Here is a 20,996-nt window from a genome sequence, read left to right as displayed (position 1 = left end):
TATGGGTACCAAATGTTTCCCGCCACATTATTCGAGCCGTGTGCTTCCCTTGCAATGTCTCCTACCCGTGTAGTAACAATGATCATGGTGGTTATCCACCCCCCCTCCACACGCGCGCACACACACACACACCCCTCCTCTCCCTCACGGGATTGGCGGGATTGACGGAGAAGCCACCCCGGTTTATTACACCGTCATATTGCAATCTCAACAAGTCAATATGTACAAGACAACATGTAAAACAGAACTCCAGATAGTGCAGTCCAAGTCATTGCAAACCATAATAACAAGATTTTTTTTTTGAAACGAGGCAAAAGACTTGCCATTTTCATTGATTAAGAAGGAGTGAGAATTGCCCGGTTAATTGACGGAAAACCGAGCTAAAACCGATACAATCCAACCCATATAACATGGGTACCACCGGCCAACCTGGCCACCGACATGGGATCACAGAGCTACAACAGCTGCACCAAAACCATGACGGCACATGCCAATAGAAGGCCACACGCGCGAACAACTGACAGCTCCAACTCTGACGACGATCATCACAAGGGAATATGCAGGACTTGCGCCGACCGTGCCCGCCGTAGCCGACCATCGAGCGCCTGTCATCGTCACCGCATGGACACACTCCACCGCAGCTCCGACTTCAAAGCAACCAAGCAACCAACGGAAGAGCACCTCGGACACGCCGGGAAGATCCTACTACCGAAGCCCGAGCCGCGACCAAAGCTCCTCTCGACGCCATCATCGTTGCCAAACAGAAATCAGCGCCCCGAAATGGCCGCCTCAGCAAACTACACGGCGAAGATGCCGCAAACCACGCGGCGAAGATGCCGCCATCCACTGGTCTCCAGATTGTGGCCGGCTCCGAGACGATGCCCCCAAGGAGGAAGAAGACGTGAAGGCGTCTTCATCGCCCGATCTCGAAGGTCTGAGGTTTCCCTCCGGAGCCAAGGCCGCGGGAAGGGGGAGGAGCACCACACAACAACAACGCTTCCAAGAAAGAGCACGACGCCCACGGCGTCGCCGTCGCCAGATCCGGCAGAGGCCGGACATAGGATTTCTCCCGGAGATGCTCAACCACCACCTGCCCGCATCAACGCAGCCAACGAACCCCATCCTGCCGAGGCCGACCTCGAACTGGCCGTGGGATCCCGAGACCCACCACGCCCAGATGCGCGCACCACCCCCCAGCCGAAGCCGCTTCCACCAAATCCGGGGCCGCCGCCCCGGCAGCCGCCACCACGCCGGGCTAGCAAACTGGCCAGCTCCTTAGCACCAAGCCGGGAGGGGGGTCCGCCACCCCGCCCCAACCCGCCGAGCAGGGCTGCTGGGCCGAAGCCGGAGCAACCCACTGCAGCCGCAGCACCGCCGGGAGGAGCCTCGTCAAGCAGCCAGGAGCCGCCGTCCACATCCCCACTCGCCGGATCCACGCGCCAGGAGCCGCCGGAGCGCCGCCAATCGCCATGCCGTCCCCGCCAAATCCCGTCGAGGGGCATCAAGGCCGCACCCGAAGCACGCGCCACCACGCCCCTCGCCGCGTCAGCACCACCTGGCCGCGCCCGCCTGCGCACCGCGCGCCGCCACCCCGCGCTGCCTCGCCGCGCCGCCCCGAGCGCCAGTGTGACGCCCCCGATTTGACCGTACACTAATCATGCACGCAAATGTGTACGACCAAGATCAGGGACTCATGGGAAGATATCACAACACAACTCTAAAACAAAAATAAGTCATACAAGCTTCATAATACAAGCCAGGGGCCTCGAGGGCTCGAATACAAGTGCTCGATCACAGACGAGTCAGCGGAAGCAACAATATCTGAGTACAGACATAAGTTAAACAGGTTTGCCTTAAGAAGGCTAGCACAAAAGTAGCAACGATCGAAAAGGCAAAGCCTCCTGCCTGGGACCTCCTAACTACTCCTCGAAGCCGAACTCCATGTAGAATCATCCTCGGGATCTCTAGCTCCTGGACTCCAGCATCTGGTTGCGACAATCAGGTATAGAAAGGGGAAAAGAGGGAGAAAAGCAACCGTGAGTACTCATCCAAAGTACTCGCAAGCAAGGAGCTACACTACATATGCATGGGTATATGTGTAAAGGGGCATATTAGTGGACTGAACTGCAGAATGGCAGAATAAAAGGGGGATAGCTAGTCCTGTCGAAGACTACGCTTCTGGGCATCTCCATCTTGCAGCATGTAGAAGAGAGTAGATTGAAGTCCTCCAAGTAGCATCGCATAGCATAATCCTACCCGGCGATCCCCTCCTCGTCGCCCTGTTAGAGAGCGATCACCGGGTTATATCTGGCACTTAGAAGGGTGTATTTTATTCAGTATCCAGTTCTAGTTGTCATAAGGTCAAGGTACAACTCTGGGTCGTCCTTTTACCGAGGGACACGGCTATTCGAATAGATAAACTTCCCTGCAGGGGTGCACCACATAACCCAACACGCTCGATCCCATTTGGCCGGACACACTTTCCTGGGTCATGCCCGGCCTCGTAAGATCAACACGTCGCAGCCCCACCTAGGCTCAACAGAGAGGTCAGCACGCCGGTCTAAACCTATGCGCGCAGGGGTCTGGGCCCATCGCCCTATGCACACCTGCACGTTGCGTACGCGGCCGGAAGCAGACCTAGCTCCCTTAATACAAGCGCGAGCTTACGGTCCAATGCGGCGCGCGCCACTCAGTCGCTGACGTCAAAAGAGCTTCGGCTGATACCACGACGTCGGGATACCCATAACTACTCCCGCGTAGATGGTTAGTGCGTACAGACCAAATGGCCAGACTCAGATCAAATACCAAGATCTCGTTAAGCGTGTTAAGTAACCGCGAACGCCGACCAGGGCCAGGCCCACCTCTCTCCTAGGCGGTCTCAACCTGCCCTGTCGCTCCGCCATAAAGTAACAGTCGGGGGCCGTCAGGAACCCAGGCCCACCTCTACCGGGGTGGAGCCACCTGTCCTTTCAGCCCCCTCATCAGAATCACTTGCGGGTACTCCTCGAGCCGGCCCGACTTTAGTCACCACATGTGTCATGTATATAATGTATATAGTATATACCCGTGATCACCTCCCGAAGTGATCACGGCCCAATAGTATAGCATGGCAGACGGACAAGAGTGTAGGGCCACTGATGGAACACTAGCATTCTATACTAAGCATGTAGGATTGCAGGTAAAGGTATCAACAGTAGTAGCAAGGATAGGCTATGCATCAGGATAGGATATCGGAAAGCAGTAACATGCTACACTACTCTAATGCAAGCAGTATAAAGAAGAATAGGCGATATCTGGTGATCAAGGGGGGGGGCTTGCCTGGTTGCTCTGGCAAGTAGGAGGGGTCGTCAACTCCGTAGTCGAACTGGGCAGCAGCAGTGTCGGTCTCGTAGTCTACCAGAGAGAAGAGGGGGAAGAAACAGTAAATACAATGCAAACATAAGCATGACGATGCGTGACAAGACAATGAGCGGTGCTAGGTGTGCCCTAACGCGACAGTAGGTGGTACCGGCGAAGGGGGGAACATCCGGGAAGTATTCCCGATGTTTCGCGTATTCGGACAGACGGACCGGAGGGGGAAAGTTGCTAGTTCGATAGGTTAGGGAGGTGTGGTGGACGAACGGACTGCGTATTCGGATTTGTCTCGTCGTTCTTAGCAACTTTCATATAGAAAACATTTTCATCCGAGTTACGGTTTAAAAGATATGAATTTTCAAAGTTTATTTGAATTCCTGGAATTATTTGAATTAAGCAAAAAAAATGAATTATGACGTCAGCATGAGGCAATGCTGACGTCAGCAGGTCAACAGAGCGGCTGACCAGGTCAAACTGACCAGTGGGCCCCACCTGTCATAGACAGTGGGCTAACAGAAGATTAAACTAATTAATTTTTAGTTAATTAACTACTGGGCCCACCTGTCAGTGAGTGATTAGATTAATTAATTAGTTTTAATTATAAAAACATTTTTCTTTTCTTTTTTTTTTTAATTTTGCGGCGGGGCCCGCATGTCAGTGGCTGGGCCTGCCCAGTCAGCACGTTGACTACTGGGCACGTTGACTGGGTTGAAAAAATGTTTACTGTCAACGTGCTGACTGGGCAGGCCCAGCCACTGACATGCGGGCCCCGCCGCAAAATTAAAAAAAAAGAAAAGAAAAATGTTTTTATAATTAAAACTAATTAATTAATCTAATCACTCACTGATAGGTGGGCCCAGTAGTTAATTAACTAAAAATTAATTAGTTTAATCTTCTGTTAGCCCACTGTCTATGACAGGTGGGGCCCACTGGTCAGTTTGACCTGGTCAGCCGCTCTGTTGACCTGCTGACGTCAGCATTGCCTCATGCTGACGTCATAATTCATTTTTTTGCTTAATTCAAATAATTCTAGGAATTCAAATAAACTTTGATTTTAAACCGTAACTCGGATGAAAATGTTTTCTATATGAAAGTTGCTCAGAACGACGAGACGAATCCGAATACGCAGTCCGTTCGTCCACCACACCTCCCTAACCTATCGAACTAGCAACTTTCCCCCTCCGGTCCGTCTGTCCGAAAACGCGAAACATCGGGAATACTTCCCGGATGTTCTTCCCCCTTCGCCGGTACCACCTACTGTCGCGTTAGGGCACACCTAGCACCGCTCATTGTCTTGTCACGCATCGTCATGCTTATGTTTGCATTGTATTTACTGTTTCTTCCCCCTCTTCTCTCCGGTAGACTACGAGACCGACACTGCTGCTGCCCAGTTCGACTACGGAGTTGACGACCCCTCCTACTTGCCAGAGCAACCAGGCAAGCCCCCCCTTGATCACCAGATATCGCCTATTCTTCTCTATACTGCTTGCATTAGAGTAGTGTAGCATGTTACTGCTTTCCGATATCCTATCCTGATGCATAGCCTATCCTTGCTACTACTGTTGATACCTTTACCTGCAATCCTACATGCTTAGTATAGGATGCTAGTGTTCCATCAGTGGCCCTACACTCTTGTCCGTCTGCCATGCTATACTACTGGGCCGTGATCACTTCGGGAGGTGATCACGGGTATATACTATATACATTATATACATGACACATGTGGTGACTAAAGTCGGGTCGGCTCGAGGAGTACCCGCAAGTGATTCTGATGAGGGGGCTGAAAGGACAGGTGGCTCCACCCTGGTAGAGGTGGGCCTGGGTTCCTGACGGCCCCCGACTGTTACTTTATGGCGGAGCGACAGGGCAGGTTGAGACCGCCTAGGAGAGAGGTGGGCCTGGCCCTGGTCGGCGTTCGCGGTTACTTAACACGCTTAACGAGATCTTGGTATTTGATCTGAGTCTGGCCATTTGGTCTATACGCACTAACCATCTACGCGGGAGTAGTTATGGGTATCCCGACGTCGTGGTATCAGCCGAAGCTCTTTTGACGTCAGCGACTGAGTGGCGCGCGCCGCATTGGACCGTAAGCTCGCGCTTGTATTAAGGGAGCTAGGTCTGCTTCCGGCCGCGTACGCAACGTGCAGGTGTGCATAGGGCGATGGGCCCAGACCCCTGCGCGCATAGGTTTAGACCGGCGTGCTGACCTCTCTGTTGAGCCTAGGTGGGGCTGCGACGTGTTGATCTTACGAGGCCGGGCATGACCCAGGAAAGTGTGTCCGGCCAAATGGGATCGAGCGTGTTGGGTTATGTGGTGCACCCCTGCAGGGAAGTTTATCTATTCGAATAGCCGTGTCCCTCGGTAAAAGGACGACCCAGAGTTGTACCTTGACCTTATGACAACTAGAACTGGATACTGAATAAAATACACCCTTCTAAGTGCCAGATACAACCCGGTGATCGCTCTCTAACAGGGCGACAAGGAGGGGATCGCCGGGTAGGATTATGCTATGCGATGCTACTTGGAGGACTTCAATCTACTCTCTTCTACATGCTGCAAGATGGAGATGCCCAGAAGCGTAGTCTTCGACAGGACTAGCTATCCCCCTTTTATTCTGCCATTCTGCAGTTCAGTCCACTAATATGCCCCTTTACACATATACCCATGCATATGTAGTGTAGCTACTTGCTTGCGAGTACTTTGGATGAGTACTCACGGTTGCTTTTCTCCCTCTTTTCCCCTTTCTATACCTGATTGTCGCAACCAGATGCTGGAGTCCAGGAGCTAGAGATCCCGAGGATGATTCTACATGAAGTTCGGCTTCGAGGAGTAGTTAGGAGGTCCCAGGCAGGAGGCTTTGCCTTTTCGATCGTTGCTACTTTTGTGCTAGCCTTCTTAAGGCAAACCTATTTAACTTATGTCTGTACTCAGATATTGTTGCTTCCGCTGACTCGTCTGTGATCGAGCACTTGTATTCGAGCCCTCGAGGCCCCTGGCTTGTATTATGAAGCTTGTATGACTTATTTTTGTTTTAGAGTTGTGTTGTGATATCTTCCCGTGAGTCCCTGATCTTGGTCGTACACATTTGCGTGCATGATTAGTGTACGGTCAAATCGGGGGCGTCACAGCCAGCGCGCCCGAGCTCCCTCTGGAGCGGCCGACCCAAGCGCCAGCGCGCCCGAGCTCCCTCTGGAGCGGCCGACCCGCGCCGCACCATCTCGAGCGGGAGGAGGAAAAAGGAACCCCGCCGCCGCCGAGCCGCGCGGGCTTCTCCCGGCGACTCCTGCCGCCGGCGGCGAGGGGAGGGGGCGGCGGGGTGTGGCTAGTGGCGGCGGCGGCTAGGGTTCGCTCCTGGCCGCCCGCAGGAGCGACCAGTGTTCGCCGAGGACCCATTATTTCGAAGTTGCTACTGATTAATGAAGCAAGCAAAAGAAAAAGATCACTGTCTGCCGCTCATTCATCTTGGTAAGTAAAAAGTATATACAGGGGGAGGGGCGTTTTGGTGCCCGAGCCCAGTTACTCTCGATATCGTGGCCTTCTGTTCCACGCTCGGGATTTGGAAAAGGAAGTCCTGGCGTGTCAAACGAGTTCCGCAAAAAATTGGCAACGAGTAAGAATACGGTACGAAACAGTGGGAGGAGGTGGGCCCTTGGCGTATGGGTGGGACGGCCGGGGCGGGGTCGTGGGCTGGTCCGTGGACTAGGACGTTAGTGTTTTTTTCTGATCCATGGATCAGATGAGAGGAACATGACGTTGAGCGAAAAGCCGAGCCGTCTGTCCATCACGGTTCGCACACGCGTGCGTCGTTCGTTCTGGAAACCCTTGCCGCCCAACCACCCTCCACACCCGCAATAGTAGTTGAGGTGGCGGACGCACCATGACCCCCCCTCCGGCCGCCGCCGCACCACTCTGCGACGACCGTCTAGGGTGTTCCTTGAGGTGACGCTAGCTCGTCTACCCCTAGAATTCGGTGAGACCATGGAAGATGCGGGCATGGAGTTCCTCCTCGATGCCGTTGACAGGTAAGAGATTTTGGATCCGAAATTTTGTTTAGTACTGGTAGTAGATTCATGCCAAATGGCTGTGAAATGGCCGCCAATGTTGACACCTACTTTGATAGGTTTCCCCTGCTTGAGGAATTCGGGAACAGCCATGAGCAGCCGGATCCAGTTCCTCTGGCTTTGTTGGCGAATGGAGTAGCACGAGCGGCAGTCCAGGCATATTCCAATGCTGGCTCCGATTGTGGTCAGCAGATCGGCGGTGACAGAAACGATGAAGCGCGTGCTGGCGTTCGCCAACGACAGGAGATGTCCCCCGTGAGGTTTGCGCAGTCTACCAGCAGAGTAAATCCCCAGGCCCCTGGATGGACAAAAAGTGAAAACAAAGAAATCCGTGGTAGCAATTATAATTTGAGTTTGTCGTCTAATTGATCTATATCAACCCATTTGCATTGGAGATAAATTGGTAGAGAAAGCACATTAGGTAGTGATTGACCACAACCGAGGGGTTGAATAAACTGGTGGCCGGTCTGAACGAAAAACAGCTCTGCGTATCAAAATTGAATATATGTCTTCTTATTCTGAAATGCGGATTAAGACTTGGTAGTGTGCCACCAGGCCGGGGTCCACGTGAAGGAAATATGCCCTAGAGGCAATAATAAAGTTGTTATTTATATTTCCTTATATCATAATAAATATTTATTATTCATGCTAGAATTGTATTAACCGGAAACTTAGTACATGTGTGAATACATAGACAAACAGAGTGTCACTAGTATACCTCTACTTGACTAGTTCGTTAATCAAAGATGGTTAAGTTTCCTAGCCATAGACATGAGTTGTCATTTGATAAACGGTATCACATCATTAGAGAATGATGTGATTGACTTGACCTATTCCGTTAGCTTAGCACTTGATCGTTTAGTATGTTGCTATTGCTTTCTTCATGACTTATACATGTTCCTATGACTATGAGATTATGCAACTCCCGAATACCGGAGGAACACAGCAACTCCCGAATACCGGAGGAACACTTTGTATGCTACCAAACGTCACAACGTAACTGGGTGATTATAAAGGTGCTCTACAGGTGTCTCCGATGGTGTTTGTTGAGTTGGCATAAATCGAGATTAGGATTTGTCACTCCGATTGTCGGAGAGGTATCTCTGGGCCCTCTCGGTAATGCACATCACTACAAGCCTTGCAAGCAATGTGACTAATGAGTTAGTCACGGGATGATGCACTACGGAATGAGTAAAGAGACTTGCCGGTAACGAGATTGAACTAGGTATTGAGATACCGACGATCGAAGCTCGGGCAAGTAACATACCGATGACAAAGGGAACAACGTATGTTGTTATGCGGTTTGACCGATAAAGATCTTCGTAGAATATGTGGGAGCCAATATGAGCATCCAGGTTCCTCTATTGGTTATTGACCGGAAACGTGTCTCGGTCATGTCTACATAGTTCTCGAACCCGCAGGGTCCGCACGCTTAACGTTCGGTGACGATCGGTATTATGAGTTTATGTGTTTTGATGTACCGAAGGTAGTTCAGAGTCTCGGATATGATCACGGACATGACAAGGAGTCTCGAAATGGTCGAGACATAAAGATCGATATATTGGAAGCCTATATTTGGACATCGGAATAGTTCCGGGTGAAATCAGGATTTTACCGGAGTACGGGGAGCTTACCGGAACCCCCCGGTAAGTGTATGGGCCTTATTGGGCCATAGTGGAGAGAGAGAGAGGAGACCAGGGCAGGCCGCACGCCCCCTCTCCCTCTGGTCCAAATTGGACTAGGAGGAGGCGGCGCCCCCCTTTTCGTCCCTCTCTCCCCCTTCCTTCTCTACCAATACTCCTCGAGGGCGCGCCATAGAGGGCCGGCCCTCCCCCTCCTCCACTCCTTTATATACGGGGGAGGGGGGCACCCCATAGACACACAAGTTGATCATTATCTCTTAGCCGTGTGCGGTGCCCCCCTCCACCATAATCCACCTCGGTCATATCATTGCAGTGCTTAGGCGAAGCCCTGCGCCGATAGCTTCATCATCACTGTCACCACGCCGTCGTGCTGACGAAACTCTCCCTCGACACTCTGCTGGATCGTGAGTTCGTGGGACGTCATCGAGCTGAACGTGTGCTGAACTTGGAGGTGTCGTGCGTTCGGTACTTGGATCGGTCGGATCGTGAAGACATACGACTACATCAACCGCGTTGATATAACGGTTCCGTTTACGGTCTATGAGGGTACGTAGACAACACTCTCCCGCTCGTTCTATGCATCACCATGATCTTGCGTGTGTGTAGGAATTTTTTTGAAATTACTACGTTCCCCAACAGTGGCATCAGAGCCAGGTTTATGCGTAGATGTTATATGCACGAGTAGAACACAAGTGAGTTGTGGGCGATACTAGTCATACTGCTTACCAGCATGTCATACTTTGATTCAGCGGTATTGTTGGATGAAGCGGCCTAGGCCGACATTACGCGTACGCTTACGCGAGACTGGTTCTATCGACGTGCTTTGCACACATGTGGCTGGCGGGTGTCAGTTTCTCCAACTTTAGTTGAATCGAGTGTGGCTACGCCCGGTCCTTGTGACGGTTAAAATATCACATACTTGACGAAATATCGTTGTGGTTTTGATGCGTAGGTAAGAACGGTTCTTGCTAAGCCCGTAGCAGGCACGTAAAACTTGCAACAATAAAGTAGAGGACGTCTAACTTGTTTTTGCAGGGCATGTTGTGATGTGATATGGTCAAGACATGATGCTAAATTTTATTGTATGAGATGATCTTGTTTTTGTAACAGAGTTATCGGCAACTAGCAGGAGCCATATGGTTGTCGCTTTATTGTATGCAATGCAATCGCCCTGTAATTGTTTTTACTTTATCACTAAGCGGCAGCGATCACTAGTGCAGAACCGGGCTTTAGTGCTGGTTCGTAAGGGCCTTTAGTGCCGGTTCTACAACCGGCACTAAAGAGTGGAGACTAAAGGCCCCCTTTACTACCGGTTCGGCACGAACCGGCGGTCAAAATCCTCATCATCCTTTGTCTTGGATGGTTTAGGAGGAAAGGGCATGGGTTTCTGAACCCATGGTTCTCTTTCCCTACCGTGCTTCCTAGCAACAAAGTCTCTTATCATATCGTTGATTCTTTGATTGTGGGTTATCAAGATCAACAACAGGTTCAATCTCTACTTCATTATTATTGCTAGGTTGAGCATCAACATGAACATTATCATTAACATTATCACTAGGTTCATGTTCATCACCTGATTGTGTTTCAGCATCAGAAATAGAAATATCATTGGGATTCTTAGGTGTGTCTACAACAGGTTCATTAGAAGCATGCAAAGTACTATCGTCTTTCTTTTTCTTCTTTTTGGAAGAACTAAGTGCCTCTAAATTATTTCTCTGAGAATCCTGCTCGATTCTCTTAGGGTGGACTTCAGGATACAAAGGTTCCTGAGTCATTCTACCAGTTCTAATAGCCACTCTAACAGCAAAATCATGTTTATTATTTAATTCATCGAGCAAATCATTTTGAGCTTTAAGTACTTGTTCAGCTTGAGTGGTAACCATAGAAGCATATTTGCTAATGATTTTAAGTTCACCTTTAACTCTAGCCATATAATCACTCAAGCGTCCTATCTCGAAAGCATTATGCTTTAATTCTCTACCAACATAAGTATTAAAACTTTCTTGTCTAGCCATAAAGTCATCAAATTCATCTAAGCATGGGCTATGAAATTTAGTAGAGGGAGTTTCAACTTTATCATATCTACAGAGAGAATTTACCTTTACTACCTGTGTCGGGTTATCAAGACAATGTGTTTCTTCAACAGGCGGTTGATTGAGACCATGTATTTCTTCAATAGGAGGTAAATTCTTAACATCTTCAGCTTTAATACCTTTTTCTTTCATTGATTTCTTTGCCTCTTGCATATCTTCAGGACTGAGAAATAGAACACCTCTCTTCTTAGGAGTAGGTTTAGGAATAGGCTCAGGAGTTGGCTCAATTGGCTCAGGAATTGCCTCAGGAATTGGCTCAGGAAGAGTCCAATTATTTTCATTAGTCAACATATTATTCAATAGTAATTCAGCTTGGTCGACTGTTCTTTCCCTGAAAACACAACCAGCACAACTATCCAAGTAGTCCTTGGAAGCATCGGTTAGTCCATTATAAAAGATATCAAGTATTTCATTTTTCTTAAGAGGATAATCAGGCAAAGCATTAAGTAATCGGAGAAGCCTCCCCCAAGCTTGTGGGAGACACTCTTCTTCGATTTGCACAAAATTATATATTTCCCGCAAAGCAGCTTGTTTCTTATGAGCAGGGAAATATTTAGCAGAGAAGTAATAAATCATATCCTGGGGACTACGCACACAACCAGGATCAAGAGAATTAAACCAAGTCTTAGCATCACCCTTTAATGAGAACAGAAATATCTTAAGGATATAATAATAGCGAGACTTCTCATCATTAGTAAACAGGGTGGCTATATCATTTAACTTGGTAAGATGTGCCACAACAGTTTCAGATTCAAGGCCATAAAAAGGATCGGATTCAACTAAAGTAATAATCTCAGGATCAACAGAGAATTCATAATCCTTATCAGTAACAAAGATAGGTGAAGTGACAAAAGCAGGGTCATGCTTCATTCTAGCATTTATAGTCTTTTGTTTCAGCTTAGCTAATAATTTCTTAAGATCTGATCTATCATTGCAAGCAAGAAAATCTCTAGCAGTTTCTTCATCCATAACATAACCCTTAGGAACAACAGGTAATTCATAATTAGGGGGAGAACTTTCATCATCACTATCATCAGTAATAGCATCTTCATTAATTTCATTCTCTCTAACCCTAGCAAGTTGTTCATCAAGAAATTCACCTAATGGCACAGTAGTATCACGCACAGAAGTAGTTTCATCATAAGTATCATGCATAGCAGAAGTGGCATCATCAATAACATGCGACATATCAGAATTCATAGCAGTAGCAGGTTTAGGTGTCGCAAGCTTACTCATAACAGAAGGAGAATCTAGTGGAGAGCTAGATGGCAGTTCCTTACCTCCCCTCGTAGTTGAGGGAAAAATCTTAGTTCTTGTGTCTTTCAAGTTCTTCATAGTGATCAGCTGATATAAATCCCAAGTGACTCAAAAAATAGAGCTATGCTCCCCGGCAACGGCGCCAGAAATTAGTCTTGATAACCCACAAGTGTAGGGGATCGCAACAGCTTTCGAGGGTAGATTATTCAACCCAAATTTATTGATTCGACACAAGGGGAGCCAAAGAATATTCTTAAGTATTAGCAGTTGAGTTGTCAATTCAACCACACCTGGATAACTTAGTATCTGCATCAAAGTATTTAGTAGCGAAGTAGTATGATAGTAATGGTAACAGTGGCAAAAGTAAAGATAATAGTTTTGTAGTAATTGTAACAGTAACAACGGAAACGTAAATAAGCGAAACACAATATGTGAAAAGCTCGTAGGCATTGGATCAGTGATGGATAATTATGCCGGATGCGATTCCTCATGTAATAGCTATAACATAGGGTGACACAGAACTAGCTCCAATTCATCAATGTAATGTAGGCATGTATTCCGAATATAGTCATACGTGCTTATGGAAAAGAACTTGCATGACATCTTTTGTCCTACCCTCCCGTGGCAGCGGGGTCCTAGTGAAAACTAAGGGATATTAAGGCCTCCTTTTAATAGAGTACCGGACCAAAGCATTAACACATAGTGAATACATGAACTCCTCAAACTACGGTCATCACCGAGAAGTATCCCGATTATTGTCACTTCGGGTTGTCGGATCATAACACATAATAGGTGACTATAGACTTGCAAGATAGGATCAAGAACTCATATATATATTCATGAAAACATAATAGGTTCAGATCTGAAATCATGGCACTCGGACCCTAGTGACAAGCATTAAGCATAGCAAAGTCATAGCAACATCAATCTCAAAATATAGTGGATACTAGGAATCAAACCCTAACAAATCTAACTTGATTACATGGTAAATCTCATCCAACCCATCACCGTCCAGCAAGCCTACGATGGAATTACTCATGCACGGCGGTGAGCATCATTAAATTGGTGATGGAGGATGGTTGATGATGACGACGGCGACGAATCCCCCTCTCCGAAGCCCCGAACGGACTCCAGATCAGCCCCCCGAGAGAGATTAGGGCTTGGCGGCGGCTCCATATCGTAAAACGCGATGAAACTTTCTCTTTGATTTTTTTCTCCGCGAAACGGAATATATAGAGTTGGAGTTGAGGTCGGCGGAGCTCCAGGGGGGCCACGAGACAGGGGGGCGCGCCCAGGGGGAGGGGGCGCGCCCCTCACCCTCGTGGACAGGGTGTGGGCCCCCTGGTCTTCATCTTTTGCCAGTATTTTTTATATTTTCCAAAAGTTATCTCCGTGGATTTTCAGGTCATTCTGAGAACTTTTGTTTTCTGCACAATAAACAACATCATGGCAGTGCTGCTGAAAATAGCGTCAGTCCGGGTTAGTTTTATTCAAATCATGAAAGTTAGAGTCCAAAACAAGGGCAAAAGTGTTTGGAAAAGTAGATACGTTGGAGACGTATCAGGCGCCAGCCTGCCTTGGACCTTGATCTCCGCCGCCTGACCCGCCATGGTCACATCTAAGGCTGCGCGCCGGATCTAGCAAGCTCTCCTCCCCGACGAGCAACCAACCTCTCGTCCCCAACGAGCAACCGAGCTCTCCTCCACATCGAGCTGCACGCACACAAGGTGCTCGACGAAATGAGGCAGAGAGGAAAGGATTCAAAAGAGGAGGTTGAGGCTGACATGTGGACCCCTTGTGTAAGCTAACAGTCAAAGAAACAGTCAAACAAACGTCCTGTTTAGGTGCGGGCCCGACCTGTCATAATCTGGATTGATTTTAAATCACACGGCGATTTGGGTTTTTTGAAACAGCCGACCCCTGACTTAGTACTTATCAGAGAAAAATTTATTTTCGGTAGTTTTTTAGAACCCTAGCCTGTAAAGTAGTAGTTTTATGCTATTTACTCGTGTTGACCTCAGTTCCCTTGGTTGGACTGGGAGGGAGTAGGTGCTGAGCTGAGGTCCATCCCATCCATATAAGCGAAGGGAGACTCGTCGATCGGAGAGAAGTCCGGCCTCATCAAGCTGTCTCGCTCGCTCCTAGTCCCAGGTCGTCAAAGCTGGACGGCCGCCGGACCGGACCCAGGTACGCCGTCATGGCTGCTGCGAACGGCGACTCGATCAGCCTCCATTCTCTGTGCCACGACGCCGACGACGCGCCACATGATGAAGATCCAAGGCTACCCATGGATGAGGAACAGCAACCCCAACAGCTAGCTGTGGCGTCTCATCTCCTTCCTTCCGCATCGGAGACAACACCTCGGCTTCTACCCCAGCGGCACCACCCCGGAAACCACCGGTTTCGTGTCTGTCAAGGCCGTCCTCGACGCCGCCTACGCCGCCATCAAGGCCGTGGTCGCGTTCGACGTGCTCGATCGACCACCACGCCAACCCGGTGCCGCGCTACGCTAGGACCAGCGGCGAGGTGCTCGACTTGGTGGGCGCCAGCGCCTACTGGAGCTGCGACGACTTGGTCGAGAGGGCCGACCTGGACCTGGAGCGCCACCTCCTCAAGGACGACTGCTTCACGGTAAGGTGCAGCATCACGGTTATCGAGGTCCTCGCATATGAATACGAATGGTCCGTCGTCGGCGTGGTGGTGCCCCCGTTTGATTGGCCTCACCACTTCCGTGGCCTCCTCCGGAGCGGCGAGGGCGTGGACGTGATCGATCGGCGGGGAGACCTTCGCCGCGCACCGGTGCGTGCTCGCGGCACGGTCCACGGTCCTCAGGGCGGAGCTGTACGGCGCAATGAAAGAGAGCGGCGTGCAAATCGACGGCATGCGAGCAGAGGTTTTCAGGCATCTGCTGCATTTCGTGTACACCGACTCGCTGCCAGAAGAAGAAGAAGGGGATGGGGTCGCCATGGCTCAACATCTCATGGAGGCCGCGGACAGGTACGGCATGGAGAGGCTCAAGCTGGTTTGCGAGGATAGATTGTGCAGGCACATGCAGTGGCGGATTTTTTGAAAAGCTTTATAGCATAGGAAAAATGGTAAAAAATATTAAGAAAAAATATATTTTTTATGAACAGCTCTACTGTTGGCCCACCCTGGCTTATTGGGCTAGATCCGCTACTGGGCCGCACATGGACGTGAGCACCGTGGCAACCACGCTGAGCAGCATCACTGCCAAGGGCTAGAGGACGCGTGCTTTGACTTGCTCATCAACTCTCCCACCAAACTAGACGAGGCACCCCTCAAAAAACAAAAAAAAAACTAGACGAGGCCATGGCGACACACGACTTCGATCATGTCTCCAGAAGCTGCCCTGTTCTGTTGAAGGAGTTGATTGATGTCCAAGCTCGCCGCCCACTCTTCTACTCTCACTGACAAGGTAGCGCACCTGTCTGCCTGCCTACAAGAAGAGGCTGGTGAGCGCATGTACTAAAACCTCCAAGCACAAGAAGAGAAAGCTTTGCTGACGCTTATATTCTGTACTAACTACTAAGTACTCCATCATAAGTGTCGTGCATTTAGTTTAAATTTAAAACTAAAACCATGACACTTATTTTGGGACAAAAGGGGTACATGAACATGAGATATCATAATTACTTCAGTACAACTTTTATAGTAGTTGGCGTTTTTTGTGCCTCGATCTAACGGCGCATACATACGTGGTACTCGAAAGTACGCGGATGAAAGTACTCGAAAGTATTAATGACAAGGTGGGTGGGGACACCTTTTAATCTAGGGGCATTTTAGTCCTAGGAAAAATATGACAAGGTGGCCCTCTCGTCCAATGCAAAACCGCCGCCCCTCTCGTCCAATGCAAATGGCCACCGCCGTGAAACTTCCCCTCTTCCATCACCATTACAACCGCGACCATCTCCTAGCCTTCTCCTCCTTCTCGCGGCCGCAACTTTGCTCTTCTCAGCTTCCACATCCATCCCCCTCTTCCATCCACGCAAAAACCTCGATGGAGCAGCAAATCGAGCAGATCGCCGGCGGCGACCAGGTCAAGATGAGAAGGTTGACGGAGATCCGTTCTTGGTTTCACAACACAAGTCAGATGCACTGGACGGCAATGGCCACTTTGAAGCAAATGACGAGTAGGGAGAAGGCAAAGCTTCCCCCCACACCCGCACAACCGATGCACTTCGTCGAGATCCTCCTCTGGGCGATGGAGCAGGCCGATTCGTCCAGCCCGTGGACCAGGCGGAGGTGGTGGGCGTTCAGATCCAAGGTAGAGCATACACTGGATCAGGAACCCACGGTGCACGAGGTGCCGTTGCAGATTGTGGAGCCGCCAACCGAGTCGGAGATGACTCCAAAGCGCAAGAGGAGGAGGACAATGGTCGCGACATCGCTTCCCCGCCGTTATCCACGCTTCCCTCGCCGCTCTCCTCGTCTGAACGGCGGCCGTAGCTATGTTTAGGGTAAGATTGCTGAATTTCATTCATCATTACTTGCCACTTGCTTAATTTGATTCTCTGCAATATGTTCTTGCTACCTGTGTACTTGAATCCGTAGCCTCTGGATGGCAGCTTAGTTTGATCGACGAGGCTGCAATGAGTCTAGGCATATAGCACACTACTAGAAAAACAACTATAGCCAATATGGACACTAATGGCGCATTATACATGTGGCGCGCCATGTGTAGGTACGCCAATAGTAACCAAAACAGTAATGGCGCACCAGGTGAAAAGTGCGCCATTACTAAGTTTGACCAAGGTTTGACCCAGTCATACACATAGTAATGGCGCACTTTTTATAGGTGCGCCATTACTAAGTTGACATAGTAATGGCGCACTTTTACAAAGTGCGCCATAACTATGTGTATGACTGGGTCAAACCTTGGTCAAACTTAGTAATGGTGCATTTTGCATAGGTGCGCCATTACTAACTTTGACCAAGGTGTGACCAAGTCATACACATAGTAATGGCGCACTTTGTGAAGGTGCGCCATTACTAAATGCACCCCCCCTCCGTGGACCGCCTTTTTAGTTTAAAAATAAAGAAAATAATGGAAATGTCAAAAAAAGAAAGAAAATAAGTTTCCCATGTGATATGTGGTCTAGTTGTTGGGAAAATTTACAAATATGAATTTCGACTTTATTTGCAAAATCTCTGGAATTTAGTAAAATGGGCATAACTTTTGCATACGAACTCGGATTAAAAAAAATTATATGAAAAATCATCTACTCGAAAAGTTACATCCGAATTCAACTGGGGGAACCCCGTTGAAGATTTTTAGAATCCCCAAAAACCTAACAGAATAAAAGATACAGGGCTTTTAAGATCTAGAGGGTTTAGGGCGTGTCAGGAGAAGGGGGAGGTGGGCGGAGAAAGGGCTGGTGACGGCAAGGTGGAGCAGCCTAGTTTAGTTGAGGACTGCAGCGCGGCTCCCGGACCACACGCTGGTGGAGCTCGTCGTGGCTAGGGTTGTTGCGCGGCGACCGGCGAACTAGATCTGCGTGTCAGGAGAAGGAGGAGGTGGGCGGAGAAGGGGCTGGTGACGGCAAGGTGGAGCAGCCTAGTTTAGTTGAGGACTGCGGCGTGGCTCCCGGACCGCACGGTGGTAGAGCTCGTCGTGGCTAGGGTTGTTGCGCAGCAACCGGCGCAACTAGATCTGAGAACGGGGAGGTGGGCGGAGAAGGCGCTGGTGACAGCAAGGTGGAGCAGCCTAGTTTAGTTGAGGACTGCGGCGCGGCTCCCGGACCGCACGGTGGTGGAGCTCGTCGTGGCTAGGGTTGTTGCGCAGCAACCGGCGCAACTAGATCTGAGAACGGGGAGGTGGGTGGAGAAGGCGCTGGTGACGGCAAGGTGGAGCAGCCTAGTTTTGTTGAGGACTGCGGCGCGGCTCCCGGACCGCACGGTGGTGGAGCTCGTCGTGGCTAGGGTTGTTACGCGGCGACCGACGCAACTAGATCTGCATGTCAGGAGAAGGGGGAGGTGGGTGGAGAAGGGGCTGGTGACGGCAAGGTGGAGCAGCCTAGTTTAGTTGAGGACTGCGACGCGACAAGAGGAAATGGAGATATGAAGGATGGAATGATGGCGCACGATGGGCTCCTTCCTGCTTGGCTGGCTAGTGGAAGGCTAATCACATTTCAATTCAATTCAGCTTCAAGTACGAGGTAATGTTTTGTTTATGGCATTTGCAAAGCTTTAATCATGGACACGCTGGCTAGTGGAAGGCTAATCACATTTCAATTCAATTCAGCTTCAAGTACAAGGTAATGTTTTGTTTATGGCATTTGCAAAGCTTTAATCATGGACACTCACATACGGAGCAAAATGAGTGAATCCACGTTCTTAAGTATGTCTATATTCATCCAAACTACATACGGAGCAAAATGAGTAAACCCACGTTCTAAAGTATGTCTATATTCATCCGTATGTAGTCTTTTAGTTAAACCTCTTAAAAGACTTAAATTTGGGATTTCTTTTCTAACATACTATATTCTTTTGGCATATATTCCCCAAAAAGAGCGAATACCTCCATGTGACTGTACAGTAAAACACAGAATAAAACTGAAAGTAATTGCAAGTTGTACCCTACTAGCACAGAATGAGAAAACACTACCCAAGATACATATCATTTAAAATCCATTAGTAACACATCCAAACATAAAGGAGGGTCCAAGAAATACATCGCAACATTTGATTCTAAACTGTTTGCCACGCCCCTAAGAAATACTCATCACAACAGCCTCGAGCAGGCTGATAAGTCTAGCTCATCAGGAAACTCATCAGGATCACAGAAACGAACCGGGGTCTCCAACACATGGTTGACCAGCTGGACCAGCCACAGGACACGCCCCTGAAGCCAGACACCGTTGCATTTACCTTCGAGTACATTAACAGCAGTATCCTTTAGCATTATGCTCAGCTGTTCGACTCGGTCTGAGACCAGATCCTCCTTGGCAAGCAATACGCCCAAGGCTTCCTTAAAGCACTTACTCAGATGTAAGAGCGTAATTGCTGAGTTCTTCATGAGTACGAGGGCTTCCAGGGCGCCCCGTTCCAGCTTGGCCTCATGAACCATGAGCTGGGGTAACAGATCTTGCTCGAGCTTTTGGATTTCCAGCGACAAGCCTGCCACGACCGAGAGGGAATCCAGCTCCCCGCATGACCAGAACATCGCCTCCATGATGAGCGGGCAGAGGAGTGCATACGACTCGCGCGCTATGCGCACCGACTCCAGAGAGACAAGATTCACAAGCATGAACTTATGGGAGCGGCCCAGCTCATCGGCGCGGGCCAGCAGGGCTCGGATGTGGGCATGGGAGCGGATTTTGTAGAGCTTCGTCATTTCCTTTTGGCGGACTGCAGCAGAAGAGTTGCTGCTACCAGCTGGTACAGCACAAACAGAGGAGGATTTAATGTCAGGAAGAGACCATACAGCAGCATATTTGCATTGTGCGACAGAATAGTTATTAATATGAAGTGAAAGCAGCAATTCAACCATGTACTATACTGATAGGCAACTAAACAAAAAGAACGAATACCCAAAACAGAAAAATAATTAACAGAGGGAATATAATATAATTTGGTTCAAAGTAGATAGAGATCCCATCATTCATTGCATTATTGTGAGCAAGAAAATTGCATCTCCAGAATTACAACCGACGCTGTGTGTGTTACCAAGCAAACCCTAACTAAAACGTCAGATTGATTCCTTATTACGGATAATCGAACCCTGGGTGGTGTTACCAAACAAACCCTAGTTAAATCCTATCCTAGTCATACGAATACTCAAAGCCAGGCAGGAAAGGATACAAGACCAGGCGCCTACCAACCACAATCGGAACGAGAGACCACGCTGGCTGGATCCGAGACCTACGAACCAGCGCCTACCAACCAATCGGAACTCCAATCGCTCACCTCGGGCGGGCGGGCGGGCGTAAGATCTGGAGAGGACGAGGCGCCGGGTCCCGTCCCGTCGGGTGATATCCGTGAGATTGAGATTGGGTCGACAGACAGGGGGGTTGCGGGGAACGGCGGCGAGGCGATGGCGATGGAGTGCGGTGCGGGGGAGAGACGGAGGCGGGCGGCTTTTCTTTTATAGGAGGTAAAAGCACAGAGCCGTGCCGGGCCGGGCCGGCCCATTTGGCCAGGTTTGCTAGAGAGGCAGCTAGCCACGTATATAACATATATAAAAATTGTTTTCTTTTCAAACCGAGCAACTCTGTTCCCCTAATTTTCAATGAAGAAAACTGACAACTAAACACGACCTTCACACACGCGCATACCTCAGCCCAAATGAACATCCGAGACATACGCAAAGCCGACGAAGGGCTACGTACAGCCTACCAAAACCAGTAAGCCATAGAAGCTGACAACAACGTTAACGAACAAGAGCACAAAATGAAGTTACCACTCACTCTGGACGACGCCAGCAGAATCACCCCATCATTCCAATAATCCTGCTTGTCCTTTGATCCCATCCTCCACTTTTTGCGAAGAAGTCATCGCATTGGAATCGATGCACACAACTGAAGAATAGCAAAGTAGAAATAATAAGAAGAAACACAACAATCATGCA

At 49.2% G+C, this 20,996-nt stretch overlaps 1 protein-coding gene across 1 annotated transcript; it reads right to left on the bottom strand.

The window, feature by feature from the left end:
• Nucleotides 1-19,020: 19,020 nt before the first annotated feature.
• Nucleotides 19,021-20,507, bottom strand: LOC141021425 (uncharacterized). The gene is made up of 2 exons (XM_073497281.1): nucleotides 20,336-20,507; nucleotides 19,021-19,804 (listed from the first exon to the last, which is right to left on the bottom strand). Exon 2 carries the CDS (start codon nucleotides 19,761-19,763, stop codon nucleotides 19,152-19,154), a length of 612 nt encoding a protein of 203 aa, XP_073353382.1. The 5' UTR covers nucleotides 19,764-19,804; nucleotides 20,336-20,507; the 3' UTR covers nucleotides 19,021-19,151.
• Nucleotides 20,508-20,996: the final 489 nt, after the last annotated feature.

Source organism: Aegilops tauschii, chromosome 4 (assembly GCF_002575655.3).
Source record: "Aegilops tauschii subsp. strangulata cultivar AL8/78 chromosome 4, Aet v6.0, whole genome shotgun sequence".
NCBI lineage: Eukaryota > Viridiplantae > Streptophyta > Magnoliopsida > Poales > Poaceae > Aegilops > Aegilops tauschii.
The sequence above is the reverse complement of the archived record's forward strand: the minus strand, read 5'-3'. Positions and strand labels throughout refer to the sequence as shown.

Bases quoted from the DNA above. Each gene is read 5' to 3' on its own strand.
- LOC141021425 (XM_073497281.1), bottom strand. From the start codon at position 19,763: ATGACGAAGCTCTACAAAATCCGCTCCCATGCCCACATCCGAGCCCTG.